The sequence below is a fragment of the Ceratotherium simum genome, chromosome 4 (assembly GCF_057802395.1).
Source record: "Ceratotherium simum simum isolate JZ-2026a chromosome 4, ASM5780239v1, whole genome shotgun sequence".
Classification (NCBI taxonomy): Eukaryota; Metazoa; Chordata; class Mammalia; order Perissodactyla; family Rhinocerotidae; genus Ceratotherium; species Ceratotherium simum.
In genome coordinates this window covers 61,518,245-61,534,680 of record NC_141903.1, presented here as the reverse complement: position 1 = coordinate 61,534,680, position 16,436 = coordinate 61,518,245, and the positions used below count along the sequence as shown (strand labels likewise).

The 16,436-nt window shown below is 36.7% G+C and overlaps 1 protein-coding gene across 1 annotated transcript in view; it reads left to right on the top strand.

The window, feature by feature from the left end:
• Nucleotides 1-16,436, top strand: part of MAN2A1 (mannosidase alpha class 2A member 1) — a 160,956-nt gene that overhangs the window by 29,638 nt on the left and 114,882 nt on the right. The window contains exons 3-4 of the mRNA XM_004420323.3: nt 440-584; nt 13,442-13,613. Of these exons, the coding sequence (XP_004420380.2) occupies nt 440-584; nt 13,442-13,613 (317 nt within the window). The remainder of the gene's footprint in view (nt 1-439; nt 585-13,441; nt 13,614-16,436) is intronic.

Below are 16,436 nucleotides of genomic sequence, written 5' to 3'. Positions count from 1 at the left end.
TAAAATAAATATAACTCAAATAAAGTAAAAAATAATTTATAGTACTGTTTGAAAATGCTGATATATTTGGTCATAATCAAATTCCATCAGAAATTTTTTTGTTTGCTGTTCAGTTCCTATCAATTTCTATTAAATTGTATTGGAAGTAAAGCAGGGGAAGAAGGAATTGAATGAAATTATTTTTTATGAGAAGCAGATGGGGGAGGGGATTATCAGGATAGTTACGTAACACAAGTAGCGTTTTAAGCCTTTGAATGGTGATTAAATGATTTCTGCTTTAAACTCTTCAGTTAATGCCTACAGAAATAGTTTTATCTTGTGAAATATATATGCAGAGTACAGCAATGAGTAGCTTTGAGCAAATATTTTCAAACAGTTTAAATTAATAATGGTTATACATGGTTAAACTTACTCTTTTTTTTGTCTTTTATATTTTTAGATGTTGGATGTTTATAGTCTAATTCCTTTTGACAATCCAGATGGTGGAGTTTGGAAGCAAGGATTTGACATTACCTATAAATTTAATGAATGGGACTCTAAGCCCCTTCAAGTCTTTGTGGTGCCTCATTCCCATAATGACCCAGGTAAAATTTGCATTTCAAAAAAACTAGAGATTATTAAGCCCCTGTAGGCACAGAGTATTTTCATAAGAGTCTGGTAGAGCCCACTTCTGAAATTTTTGAGACATTATTCTCTGACTTTTAACAATTACATATTCCTTTTATATGTCATTATATTTTGAGTTCTCATTTTATCAATTTATGTTCCATTCAAGAATAGTACTTGTGCAATATGAAATAGTAATAAACACAAGAAGGTCTTAGCTTTTGGGGATGAAAAGTTGCATGCATTTAAGGTACTGATCGTTCATTTTAGTTACTTCTTATAAAATATTGCATGGAAGAATTATTTTGTGTCCATAAACTCTACATTAAAAAAGACCCAGTGCCCATGGGAAAGGTTGAATCTTTAAAATGGAGAAGCAATATAAAGTGGTTAAGAGCCTTGGTGTCCGTCAGACATGGCTGTGAGTCCCAACTCCATCAGTGTTAGAGAACTTTAGGCAAGTTACTTAGTCTGAGACTAAGTTTTTTCCCTGGTAGAATTGGGATAAGGTATCTACTTCATAGGGTGAAATGGAAAGGCATGGTGCATGGCCCAAAAGTAACTGCTATCATTGTCGTTAGTGTTATTTCATATGATGACTTTTGTTATTTATTGGGACCAGAGATGTTTTTCCCCCACGGTAAGGGGAAATTGCTAAAATTATAATGGGAAATATGATTCAATCTGTATACTTGTTATTATATTGGGAACATAGTAAATGCCCAGTGAATTTAGTTGCAGGATTTTTTTTGGAATGTACTTCCAAAGACTTCTTTTGAAGGACTTACGCTTCTATTTGTTATTTTTCTCAGTTTCTCAATTTCATCATTACTATCAGAGGCACCATTACTCACCTAGTACTTTGAAGGTTTTTTTCTTTACTCCCAACACTTGATTATATCCTGTTTATATTCTTCCCCACTAGTTTATTGGCATGTATTCCTTTCTTTCTATTTCTAAGACGGTAGAACTTGTTACTTTGTCTGGACACATGATTTGGTGAAGTTTTGTGTGTATGTGTGCGCGTGCTGCTTTTATGTATGAGAGGTAGTCTGGGAGATAGAGCTTGCATGCTGAAATGTTTGAATTTCCAGAATACTTCAATATTTAGTATGCACAGAGGTATAAAATATGTGAAATCAATATTGCCCTGGAAGTTGGTGATGAGCAGTTACTACACATCAATTTCTGACTTGGTTTCCCTCTCTTGAGTCTTAACGTCTTTTTCTTTTCCTACAAATACTTACTAGTCTCTCACTTTTCCTCTTATGTTTTGCATCATCTTCCTCCTTAATCTTAGCCTATCTCTTCAAACCCAAACTTGGGGATGGCTGGGCATTCCGGAAAGACTGCAGGGATTTGGAGCCAGGCAGAATGAGGCAGATGTCCTGGCTCTGCTGTATGCTGCCCAGGTGTCCTTGGGCACGTTTTTTTGTGTATCTGTAAAATGGAGATCATATAGATGGAGTAGCATCTTAAGCGAGAGTTAGTTATAAAGTGCAAATGGTGATGAAAATCACATCTAGTCAAAATTCCTTTTGCTATTTATTCACTTGAGCACCAGATTAAATAGTGCATTTGCATTTTAGGGGATGCGTGTGAAAAACACGTATTTTATTTATGTATAGACTCGCACTCAATGAGGTGAGGTGCTCACACTTCACATGTGGGATCTGAGTCTGCCTGTAGGACTGCAGATATCTTCTTCCATAAATCTCATTCACTCCGAAATATTCCTTCGTTGAGTGAAATAGTGTCGGAGCCACTTGTGGTATTTGAATTATTCTCTCCTCTTTTCTCTGCCAATCGTGTGGTTTAATTCTTGTCATTTAATTGGGTGTGTGATGTGGTTCCATTGTATAGTATTCCTTTTAGGTTTTTAAATACACTTTGCAGTATGTTTTACAAGTCCTCACATGAACCCTTCTCTCCTCCCTTTTTGATTTTTTGAAGACCTTTATTATCCTTTCCCCTTTTCTGCCATCCTCAATTTCCACCAATCTCATTCCTTGTTATTCTATAACACAGGCACTTAACTGTAATAATAACATTTGTAGTTTACCAGGCAGTGTGCCAAATGTTTTAAACATCTAATGCTCACAATAACCCTTGAAGGTTAGTACCGCTGTTCATGATGAAGGTGTTAACCAACTTGCCAAGATTACACAGGTAGTAAGTGGCACCAGAATACTTCCCTGTTAGTATGCCTGGATCTCCCACTCAAGTAAACTCAAATAGTAGAGAACATGTATCTCCTGTTAAACTCGATCCTCATTGCCTACCCCAACTCTTGGCATACAGTAATCGATAAATATAATGTAAGGCCTTCTCTGACCTGTCTTCATGCCCCTCCACAGCTTTCTCACACAGTACACACACACATCGACACAGATATAAATATTTATGACACTTTTGCTTGGTCTCCTCACTAGAATGTTAGCTCAATGCAGGCTTATTTTGTCTTCTTAACCACACGGTTGCTAATGCCTCGAACAGTAACCAGCACATAGTACAGACTCATTGTGGTTCAGTTAAGTACGTTAATGAGTGAATGAATCTGACTCTGCAGACTCAGAAGAAACATTTGACCTTGGCCTGTGCTTCCTCTTTCCTGTTGTCTACTTATTTCTGTTCCTTCAAAAAATATCTTATTTAAAAATGCATTTTATCATTTTAAATACCAACAGTAGATGATATTAAGCTCTTCAAGGGCAGGGATTGCCTCTGCCTTTTAGAATTTGTTTGCCTTACGGTTCCTGCTGCAGTTAGTATGTTGTTCTGAGAGGAGACATCCCTAATAACTGTTCGGACTGCAATAAATGAATCTGTGTGTTGGTATCCTAGCAACTGCAGTTGAATCTTTTTGTCTTAGTAAAAGATGTTAATGACCCTTACCCTCAGGCCCTTCTCCACGTGAGGAAAAAATAATGGTCAGAAACAGACCTTTTAAAACTAAAGCAATTTTTGCTACCAAGCAAAATGCTAGAGAAAAGAATTCGCTGACTTTTCCTAATAATTTTCACTGCTGCTTAACAAAAGTAGAATTTAGATAAACTAAATTATTCTGTGAAAAATGGAATCATTCAGATCATGAAAAACCACTCTTTCAAAGGAGGAAAAGAGATAAGTATTTTCACATACAAGTCAAAATGTGACTCCGTAATGGGAAATCTTTGTGTAATACTCCTAAATGAATGTGCAATTAGGCAATTTACTTTCTGTTCCCCCCCCACCGCCAAAGCCCCAGTAGATAGTTGTATGTCATAGCTGCACATCCTTCTAGTTGCTGTATGTGGGACGCGGCCTCAGCATGGCCAGAGAAGCAGTGCGTAGGTGCGCACCCGGGATCCGAAGCCCGGGCCGCCAGCAGCAGAGCGCGCGCACTTAACCACTAAGCCACGGGGCGGCCCGGCAATTTACTTTCTAAATGAGATTTATAGAGATTTGTTTGCATTTTCTGCAGCAACAATTTAAAACAAACTTTAGCTCAATAGTTTGTTTCATCAGTGGAGTTTTGTCTCCAAAATATTTGAAATAGAAATATTTCAATACTTAATTCCTGTATTCCTGTATTTCCTGTATTCTTGTATTTAAGTCCCCTAGCTTAAAGAATTATGTTGCTGTGTTTTTATATATGAGATATGTTTCTTTTTGGACTGAGTTGGTAATATCTCACAAGAAAGATAAATTTCAAATTATGTTTGTATTTTAATAAAATTCCTAATTATATGTTCTTCCAGTCCATAATGACATGTAACAATTGTCATATGATAGTTTATATGGTTTCCATGAGTTAAAACAAAATTAGAAAGGAATCGTTAAGTAAATGCTGATAACTTTGTACTGTTATGCTTTTGAAAACTTTTGAATCATAGACCATGAAATTAAATGTTAGTTGATTGATACATGTTCATGTTATATTTAATAAGCTGATCAAAGCACAATTATAGCACCTTTGCATCTACAATCTTAATTCTTTGCTTCCCACTAGTTAAACTGCTGAAATATTGAGTTAATTTTCCTTCAAAGAAATCACAGTGTGTATGAAGAAGATAAGGTATACTAAATGGAAAGTCGGACAGCATAGTGTTAGTTAAGCAGTTTGTAAAACGAACATTAGAAAATAATCCCCCTTGTGGTATGACTCCAAAATCGAAGGAAGACCTAGGGCCCAAGAGTCACACTGGAAAATAATTTTCTTTTGTGCATTTGCAGTTCTTTTGAAGAATTTTTATTGACTGAAATGAGTGATTAGGATTTTTCAGCTTTTTTTTTTAAATTAAGAGAACAGATTTTTGTGTTTAGTATTATATAATAATTTGAAATGAGTTTATGTATCCTTATTCTTAAAAAGTTTGTGAAAAGGAACAAAAACATGCGAGGAAATCACAGTGTAATGTTATTTCAAAGCTTTTCTGTTCAGATATTGTTAAGCACAGTCAGAAGAGAGCAGCTCTGGTCAGCTGTGGTGGGATAACGCCCATGCAGGTGGAGGGCAGTGGGGCCTTAGAACCCTGGCTCCCAGAGGCACCTGCCGAGTGGAATGAGATGGTCAGGAGGGGGAGAGGTCTGTGTGCGGGCGCAGTGTGGGAAGTACTTTGTTCTGTTTAGTTATTGTGGGTTAAAGTGAGTTCTTTGGTTTTGGCTACTCTGATGGGAAATTTGAGTTTCTGAAGCTGATAGTGTGAGGAAGAACTGAGAACTGGCGTTCATTGCCTGTCCTGCATCAGGGGAGTGTCAGGTATGTGTTACTTCATGTAATTCGTTCTTCAGCCCTGAAAAGTGATAAATTAAACCCCTTTACCAGGTGAGTGCAGTGACGCTAAGGTAGGTGTAGTAATTTGTTCGAGGTCAGTCAGTTGTAAATAAGCAGAGGATAATGAATTGAAGCTCAGATTTGCCTGATTCTAAGATCCATGTTCTTTCCATTTACCATACTGCCTCTTAAGATACTTTATTTAGTTAAAAAGATTTCTTTCTTTTCTTGCTTTATGGGCATCAGCACATTTATCTGAACTTTGGGTTGTTAATAGGGTTGCCAGATTTAGCTGAAAAACAAAACAAAACAGGTTGCTCAGTTAAATTTAAATTTCCGATAAACAATGAATGAATTTTTAGTATATATGTGTCCCAAATATCATATGGGATACACTTATAGTAAACATTCATTATTTATTGGAAATTCAAATTTAACTTGGCATCCTGTATTTTATCTGGCAATCTTAGTTGTTAAGAAAATGGTGGCATTTGAGTTAAGTATTTATAACATAAATATTTATATGGCTTTTCAGAATTGTCTTTTTAAGAGATCTCTAGAGTTAGTGTATTGAGATTCCTTTTTAGAGGGAAAAAAAATCAGATTGTTTGGGCTCTGACTGGACTGCATTCCTTAGGAACGCATATGTCGAGTAGCTCCTAAGAGATGGAGGCGATCATTAAACATCTTCTGATTTCCCTATTTTGGTTACTTTTGTCTATCTATGAAGCCTGGGTGCTTCAGAGCTCACCAGTGCCCTGGTTATACTAGTGCTTATGGGAATTGACCATTTTCCAGGAATGGTTCTAGGGTTCTAGATACTTTACATATATTAAATCCTTTACTGCTCTCAGCAACTTTAAGACAAAAGTCCTGTTGCTACCCTCATTTCACAGATGAGAAAACCGAGGCAGAAGAGAAGATAAGTCATGTGCCCAAATAGGGCTGGGTTTGAACCCAAGCTGTCTGGCTCTGGAGTTGGGACTTGTAACCATTAGTTAATATTGCCTCTTGCAGGTAATGCTTCTGAAACCACAGGCAGAGCATATAGGAGGAAAGTCTTTTAAGTGTTTCCAAGCCACATGTCATCTACTTTAGTATTATTGATCATATAAAACATTTTTTTTTAACTATTTTGCAAAAGTAGACACCTCACTGCAGTTTCCTATCTTTTTTTCTTCTCGTCTGTCCTTATTAAAATAGATGTCTCTGTTCTTATATGCTACGTTAGTACATGAGATGGTGAGTGGTTCTCTTCATTGCTACGTATTTTACAATTAGAAAGTGATTTAGAAGCAGTATTTTCCAGCTTTTAAAATGGTTTCTTCTAGAAACTTCGATGATTTGCCCAGTATTTGCCTGATCGTAAGGCTAAGTAGCCTCCTCACGTATCCTAAGAGTAACTCCTGAAAGGAAGTCACTTTTTCTTTTATTTCTAACAATGTCTCTCACAGTATAGACACTTTTCTTTATTTCAAACCACCAAGCTCTGTTTGGGGGAGACATATTAGGCCTGAGTATCTTCATTTGGTGCGAGTAGATGCTCATGGGTGAAATCCTTAATAAGGGAGGGGAATAACTTTAGATTTAGAAATGGTTTTGCAGGTTGCTCTTACATTTGCAGGTTTCAGGTATCAAGGTATGCAGGTGTTTTAAAGGTCACTTAGAAAAGGAGTAGAGTAAGGGGTCACAGTTGGACATTCTACAGCTGCAGGATGAACAAAATGCCACTGTCCTAACAGTAATGCAAGTGATGTGGGATAGAATTTCTGGTGACAACATCTTACATGGGTTGAAAAAGTGCTGTATCTCGAACAGCTTAATGGAAGTGAAGCTGATATGCTTTGAAAACTATTAGATGACATTGAATCACCTGGAGAAAAGATTAGGTTATTTTGGAAACCTGAGTTCAAAAGCATTTAGAGGAATCAGCAGGTTTATAGGTTTCCAAAGACTAAAACCTCAGCTTCATCTTTGACCCTCCCTCTGCTCTCTCCTGGGAACTTTAGTCAAGTTACTAAGTTCTCTTCATTTTGCCTCCTTGTTATTTCCCTCTATTTCCACTGCAATCTGTCCCAATTTTTTAGCAGAATTACTGCAGCAACATCATTTCCTGTTTCTCTTCTACTTTAGCTTGTTAGTCTATCCTTTACACTCACAGTACATTTATTTTTGAAAGCACAGATTAGAAAACCTTAACTTCCTTCCTCCTAAGTTTTCTGTAAGAAACAAGAATTGTTTAGAAGGTTTTCAGTGATCTGATCCCCACTCCTATTTTTATGTCTCACCGTCGCCCACCGTGGAAGCTGCAGTGCAGCCATACCCAGCTGCCTCCGGCTCCCCGAAATGGAGACAGACCTTCACGGCTTAGTGTCTTTTCCATATGCTCTTCCCTCTATTTGGAGCTACCACCTTTTCTCTCTATTCAGGTGATGACTAATTTAAGAATCTCTCTTCTGTCCTTCTGGTAGTAGGAATTTACCACTTCTCTATTCTCACAGCTTTTTGTTTATATTTTCACTGTAGAATCTGTTTTCATTTAGCTTAGCTTTATTGCTTTACCTTCATTAGATGCTTGGTTTGTGTTTGAATGGATAAACCAGAACAGAATGTTAATTAAAACTCTTTCACAGTTTATCAGGGAGGAAAAACAAGCTTAACTTAGACTGGAAATGTTGGAATTAAATTACTCAGCCCCATATTTGAGTTATGGCAATACCAATTAAGATTGTATGTGACCCCTTAAGTGTGAGACTGGATGTTGCAGTCGAGTATTTGAAGGATTTGACAAGTGATGGAAGAAACCTGTTGATCATTTGTTGCTAGAGACTATCGTAATTACTAAAATAAAGCTTTCTTTTTTTATGAGCCTTATTTGTATTTATTTTTAAATTTGAGAGTATTATGTTAAAATGGAAGTAACTTGAAGCTTAAGTTGTATTTTTAAATGTTTATTATCTAGATATGATTATTTTTGACTCAGAATCTTTTTATGTTTTCTTAACAGTTGGTACCTATTTAACTTTTGAGTGGAATTAATGTACTCATTAAAAAATCATTATTATAGCAGTTAAGATTATAACAGTGTAACAATGATTTAAGGGGCATGCCTTCTTCAGGATGTGTGTTTTAAATCATCTTAGGACTGGCAGAGCCTTTTTAAATATAAAATAGAAACTTAAAGATATTGGTCAAAGATTATCAGGTTAGCATCAGAACAGATAATGAACATATTAGAGCTAATAGTGTATGGTTTCATTTCTAGTTGAAGTGATAAATTTTCATTTATACTCCACATACCTTTTTTTCAGTTTTTGGCCATACATTTCATTCATCTCTTGAGTACTTATTGAACTCTTACTGTTGTAAGTTTTGTACCAGGTTGATTCGTGAGAATTGACTGGTTTGAAGTTCAGGTTGTAGGTGTATCCAAGCTTGCTTCTAAAATTTGCGGGACTTGGGGCAAAAATACATGGAGGCTCTCAGACCCTATTTCTAAACATTTAAGAGTTACAAATCAAACTAATACATTGCTAAATAACATAGGTCTTGTCCTCCTGCCTTGAGAAATAGCTCAGTGATCTGGAAGGCCAAGTGTGGGTTTAGATTGCTTGGGCTTCAGTTCCCCACTGATTGTGGTGTGTGTGGGGAGAGCCAGGCTATGGGGCAGCCCAGTCGTCTCTTCCAGACCTGGCCCCGTTCTAAACCAGGAGGGGCCTTGCTTGAGGACACCCTAGCACTCTTCCCACACCCCTACAAACTGCAGACCCCTGGCCGCTGCTCAGGCTAGGGAGATTACCATCTGCAACTTCAACTGCCCTGACAGGAACGGACCTGTAGAAGGCCCGGTAGGCTCTCGAAGCCGCTTTGGGGCTGTGTGGACACAGATTTCTGGGCCCAGGTACTCAGAAGGGCAGGGCAGAACAGGCTCTGGGTGGGCAAGTTCTTTGCCCTGTGGCTTTATCGTGTGGAAAAGGATGTTGTCAGAGGAAGAATGGGGGGATCCCTTTAGAGTCTGGGGTTCACAGTGGGTGACTCTTGCCCAGGTCCTAAATTGGTGCTATGTATGCCCGTGAACTAAAAAAAACTAAGTGTTCCTTAGGAATATTAGATCTCTGCAAAGTCTTTAGACTTCAAAGCTAGATTGAGTCCAAATTTTAAAAAATAAATTGTTTTGTCAGTGAACAGTTACTAGGTGCTTAATTGTTCATGCACATCAAAAATAAGCAATAGAATTTTCAACTTTATTAGTTTTATATTTTAGGACTTAAATTTTTTTCTATGATAAAATAGTGATATCAAATTTGGAATAATACCTGCTTTATGGAACTTCTAATTATGTACTCTTTATTTTAAATATTTCCCCACTTTTTAAAAATAGCAGTTAGCTGTTTTATGGATGGAGTGTTGTTAGAGTGAAAAAGAATAAAGTGATGTTGTTAGAGTGAAAAAGAATAAAGTGAAAGGTATTCTTAATGCTAATCTAGTCTTGGTTAACTTCCAAGTGTATTCAAGGGAAAGAAAGAGGCTGGGAATTGACCACTTAAGTAAATCAGTTTGCACCTCAGTGTCCTAAGATTATTAAATCTAGACGTAGGAATATAATTTTATGTCACAAAAATTCATCCCATACAACTTATTATAAAATACTATCTTTCTGATTGGTCTCATGTTAATATACAATTGTAGTTTTACAGTAATTTAGGAAAAAAAAGAGCCAATTCAGTGTAAAAGGGAATACTTGATTATTGTATAAGAGCAATAAAAACTAATTTGCTGTTATATTACTCAATGTTGAAAGCTGAAAGAGGCTATCTTTCAGTTCCTTCTTCATTAATTGTGCTATATTGCAGTAATATTAGTATCTGTTATAGATGAGTTTTATGGAAGGCTTTTCAGTTGACATCTCTGAGCTTGTATTTTGGCTCACGTAAATATCTTTGACATATTTTCTGCATGATTGTTGAAAGGTGAATGAAGTGTTGAAGGCAAAGTGGATTAATCTGTCACTGTGATTCCTCTATGAAAACTCCTGTGATAAACTATTCTTTGAAATAGTCTTAGTTCATAACAAAGTATAACTGATGAAAAAAGTAATTGTACTAGAAAAAACCTTTTAGTAATTAACCTTCATAGAGAATATTTCTTCTAAATTTGCCTTTTATGCTAGATTACTAGAGTTTTATTAATAAATTAATTTTGGAGACATTCCATGGTTCATAGTTCTTTTCTTTAATTGAGTTAATAGCCAAATAATTAGAGATTCATTTTGACTTTTGTTAAAATTTAGGTAAAAGGTATATGTGATGTCTTAAAGGCAATAATTCTGATAGAGCCATTTAAATAATTTACATTGTCTTTATAGCACATATATAATAATAACATGGTACAGAAATAGATGTTACATACATTTGATTTCAGCTCAGTCTTGCAATATGGAGGTAGATGTATATTAAATTAAATATTATGATGCTACTTGGTAAAATAAATTCTCCCCACAGTGGGATCTTTATTTTTTGAGTGGTTTGCTAGGGCTGCCATAACCAAGTACCACAGACTAGGTAGCTTAAACAACAGAAATTTATTTCCTCACAATTCTGGAGGCTAGAAGTCTGTAATCAAGATGTCAGCAGAGTTGGTTTCTTCTGAGGGCCTCTTGTCTTGGCTTGTAGATGGCCATCTTCTCCCAGTGTCTTCATATGGTCTTCCCTCTGAGTGTGTCTGTACCCTAATTCCCTCTTTTTATAAGGGCACATTGGATTAGGGCCTACCCTCATGACCTCATTCTACCTTAATTACCTCTTTGAAGGCCCTATCTCCAGATACAGTCACATACTGAGGTACTGGGAGTTAGGACTTCAACATATGAATTTTGAGGGGACACAGTTCAGCCCATAATAGGGCCATAGAATGAATTCAATGCAAACCAAAATTTTGGGTAACCAATATGTTTAAGACGTGGAGCAGTTTATTTAAATGTTTTAAATAAATTGTATACTTTTCAAAATTAGATGTTAGAAATATCTTTTGTTTCCCTTTTATCTGGTTTGATTGTAGAGATGGAGAAGGGGCAAATAAAGACTGAAGATGATGATGATGATGGTGATGATGATGATGATAATAATAGCAGCTAATATTTATCAAGTGCTATGTTGTATCCCAGGCTCAGGTCTGAGCACTTGATGTTTTTTATCTCAGGAGTATCAGCATGGTCAGTAGGGAGTTAGGGCATCCTTGTTTAAGGGTAGGTTGCATTTTCTTTGCTTGTCTTTGGGAATCCAGATGTGGATCCTGGCTCTGCTCTGAGGCAGGAATCCAGGTTTGTACCTTTGTGAAGCAAGATGAGAGTCTTTGCAAACCACTGTTGCCTGAGATATCTTTGAGTTTTCTATAGGTATGGGCTTTTTATTCAACATGGAAAAGTTGCATTATCTAGGTAGCATTCTTTGGTGACAAACCAGCTTAAAAGTGCCCCAGATCAAGAAAGGCCTGTAAAGAATATTTTACACTGTATTCCTGTTTGGTTCCTAGCTTCATACCTGTCAGTTTGTAGGTGCTCAGTAAATAACTGTAGAATGAATGAGAGATTTCAGTTAAAGCAAAAGGGAGAAACAGTCACCGTGGCAGTTCCCTTTTCAGAAGCTCATATTTGCATTGTCAAAATAGTTGTATTGTGGGGCCGGCTCCGTGGCTTAGCGGTTAAGTGTGCTCGCTCTGCTACTGGCGGCCCGGGTTCGGATCCCGGGCGCGCACCCATGCACCGTTTGTCCGCCCATGCTGAGGTGGCGTCCCACATAGAGCAACTAGAAGGATGTGCAGCTATGACATACAACTATCTCCTGGGGCTTTGGGGAGAAAAGGGAAAAAAAAAAAAAGGAGGAGGATTGGCAATAGATGTTAGCTCAGGGCTGATCTTCCTCAAAAAAAAAAAAAAATGGTAGTATTGTCTTCTCTGCACTAGCAGGTTTTTGCCAGCTAATTTAGTACACATTGTATTTAACTTAATCATAGACATACTGAAGAAATAGCCAGTTGGACCTCTTATATTTTAGTCCTCTCAAATGTTTGAGATTTGGAAACAATAGAGCAGTAGTTCAGCCTGGATGTATAGACACTTCCCTCCCTGTAGGATTTCATAGGTAAGAGGTTGTTCTCCAGAGGGTCTGCTTCACCTGCCACCAGGAGGTGGAATCGGTGGCTGTGTATGTTTTTGCCTCGGCCGCTCATTGTGTTGCTTTAGTGCTCTGCCAGATGGGGCTGTGTTTGGACCTATGGGTCTCGTTAAACATGTTTCTTATAGCCAAATTGCAAGTGTCTTTAGATAAAATTTCCAGGATATTTGGGAAGTAGTAGAACTAGTCAGAGAACAAAGTTGTCAACATCTACAATTCTCTTTTGAAAAAACTTTGCATAGACGTGTACACATTTGTTGTTTGATTATTGTCAATATGTGCTTCCAAAAACTGGAATAATGAACAGGCTTTGGGAACTAATGCCTATTTTTGGCAGAATTCTACTTTTCAATATTCATAATCATGCTGTAGTTACCTTCTTGCTCTGCTGCTGGCTTTTAAATTCGGTTTGTACTTGTGATTTTCTTTTTCTTAGTTTAACTTGCTTAATGTGGGGGGGAGCAATTTTAGACGTCTCATGAGAGGATAAGAATTTGATCCCATATTGTGAGAATAGTACTGCCAACTTGTTAACAATGTTCAGATTTTTAAAATGAAAAAAATACCTTAAACTAGAAATGAATTATAAATAATTGAATTAGATACTGTCATTGTTAAGTATAAATAAATGCTTTTTGGCCTTAGGTCATCTTTCTTATTTTTCTCATTTCTATCTGAATTTGTGCAGTTTTCAGAGTATTTTTATAATTTCACTGTTAGAGACTTTCTGAGTCTTATATTGAGTCAAATGGAATTTCATTAATTGAAAATATTTGTTAAATTTTTAAATATGTCTTTATATGAATGAAACATCTAAGGATATCCAAAGGTAATACAATGGAATGGGACTGAGTGGAAATCAGACATATGAATCAGACCTTTGTGGTATGTTTGTGTCTTGATTTAGGTTGGTTGAAGACTTTTGAGGACTACTTTAGAGAGCAGACTCAGTTTATTTTTAATAACATGGTCGTCAAGCTAAGTGAAGACTCACGGAGGAAATTTATATGGTCTGAGATCTCTTACCTTTCAAGGTGGTGGGAGACTATAGATACTCAGAAGAAGGATGCTCTTAAAAGGTTTGTTTTAAAATTATTTTTTTGAAATTTGGTAATATTAAACATTAATTGTACAGTGAAACAATAGTTGAACTTTTAGAAGGTGAAAATTCTTAGCTTTGTATCTGAAATTTAAAATATTTCTTCACATTCTTTTTTTCCTTGATTGTAGTTCATCTCTGAAAAAATGATTTGAAACTTTTCCATTGAAATACTTATGTTCCAGCTTTGTCCTAGAAATGGAATTACTAAGTAAAAAGGGCTTAATATTTTAAAGGTTTTTTGAAGCATATAATCAAAGTGACCCCTGGAAAGGTTGTTTCTGTATATTCTTCAATCTTCCAAAGAAATGTACCAATTTCTCTGCCTATTGGCCAATATAATTTTTTCTAAAACTTTGATCAATTTGATGGTTGAAAAATATTTTAATTTGCATTTTTGATTAATGATAATGTTGCATATTTTCTCATATACAAAGCTTTTTGTGAATTGCTTGATTGTGTACTTTTTCTTACTGATTTGTAAGAATATTTATACGTACAGACAGGTCAAGCCTTATTTTTCTCAAGTTTTTATTTTCTTTTTAATTAGTGCTTGATACACAGACTTTTAACATTTTTACATAGTCAAATGTATTAATCTGTTTTCTTCATGTTGATCTTGCAGTCATATTTAAAATAGTTTTCCCCAATCTAAAGATCAGATAAATAGTCTTCTTTTCCCTAGTTTAATTTTTTATTGTTCACCTATTTTTTTTTTTGGTGAAGAAGATTGACCCTGAAGTAACATCCGTTGCCAATCTTCCTCTTTTTGCTGAGGAAGATTGGCCCTGAGGTAATATCTGAGCCCATCTTCCTCTATTTTGTATGTGGGTCGCTGCCGCAGCATGGCTTGATAAGCTGTGTGTAGATCCACGCAGGGATTCGGGCCTGGGAACCCTGGGCCGCCGACGTGGAACACGCGAACCTAACCGCTGCAGCACCGGGCTGGTCCCTATTGTTCACTTTTTAAAATCCAGAAATTTATTTTTTTGATGTGGTATGGTGGGAGGTTCTGTGCCCCAAGTCTCCCTCCCCTCTGCTCCCAGGAGTTTAAGGATTATCTTAGCATGAATTGCTTTCTTTTATTTATTTAATATCACATTTATGGTGCTTACTGTTCTAAGCACTTTACAAATGGTAACTGATAATCCTCGCAACAATCCTGTGAAGTAGGTACAGTGACTATCCTCATTTTACAGATAAGGACCCAGTCATCCAGGGTCACTCCGGCGGCAAGTGCCGTGCTGGTTGGCCATCCAGTACAGCCTGTCCAGACCCACAGCCGTTCCCTCACGTGCTGTGCTGTGCTGCTTCCCTCAGATTTAAGTAGTCCATCCTTTTCTACTGATTTGAAATGCCATCTTTATTGTATTTAAATATGCATTGATTTCTGAGCTTTCTGAACTTTTTCATGGACTTTTCTGTTTGATTATAATTGTTGTGGCTTACTGATATGTTTTCTTTAACTGACAGTTTAAATCTCTCCTTTTCTTTCTTTATTGAAAAATTCTTTTAATGAGTGACCACTTAATTTTCCTAAAGAGCTTTAGAATTCATTAAATTTTTCCTACCCTATCAAAAAAAAAAGAATTTTGATGGAAATTGACATGAACATTTAAAGGTAATTTGGGGAGAATTGGTTTTCTGTCATTATCCATCAGACCTTTGAGTTTTTCCTGATAGCATGCTTACAAGACTGGCCAGGAAGGTGTCATAACTGCGGGCTCTAGGCTCTGGGGGTACTAGGATGAACCAAGAGTAACTGCCACGCCCAAAGGGGCTACCACTCTTCCACTCCAGCCAGGTGTGGCCACGGGAACCGGAGTTGTCAGGATATTCTTCCAATTATTCAAGACAAGCTGGATTTCCAACATGTTATGTAAAATATCTCGACTTTTTAAATTGAAGTGTTAGCGTCTAATTTAGATTAACACACACACATAGAGCCAAACAGAATCCTTGGTTTAGATCAAGCTACCTACTAGTTGGCAACCTTTTAAAAATTAAGAACTGTCCTAGAATACCCTGTGGAACTGGTGTTTATCTTATATTAATTCTTTGACTAAGTTTAAAGATTAAAAAAATTCTTTTTTGATCATGATCGTAAGGTTTTTTTTCTTATTACTTTTGGGAATCTGATTTTTTTCTTCATCTTGATTATATCAGCTGAAGCTTGTATTATTTTTGTTGGTTTTTGCACCCCCTCCCACCCCCAAAGAACTATTTATATTTTATTGGTTTTCACTCTTGACCTTTTTGTTTTTATCTTGACTAATTCCTTCTGCCTGCTTTTACTAATGCTAAGTGGGCCAGTTCATTTATTTTAATAAGGAGCATGTCTCTATTGGCATGTTTTGCCTTTTAGCACTGCTCTAACTAGCTTTCACATTTTTAGGTTATTTTTTCATTGTTGTATTTTTCCTAAATATTCTATAACTGTACTTATTGTTTACTCTTTGATTTGAGTGTTAGGACAATTTTCAGTATCCAAGAGCTTTTTTCTCCTAGTTTTACTTCAGATGTTAAAAGCTAGTTTTAGGGGGCTGCCCTGTGGCGTAGCGGTTAAGTGCGCATGCTCCGCTGCTGGGGGCCCGGATTCAGATCTCAGGCATACACCTACGCGCCGCTTGTCAGACCATGCTGTGGTGGCGTCCCATATAAAGTGGAGGAAGATGGGCACGGATATTAGCTGAGGGCCAATCTTCCTCAGCAAAAAAAAGAGGAAGGATTGGCATGGATCTTAGCTCAGGGCTGATCTTCCTCACAAAAAAAAAAAAAAGCTAGTTTTAATGTTTTATAGTCA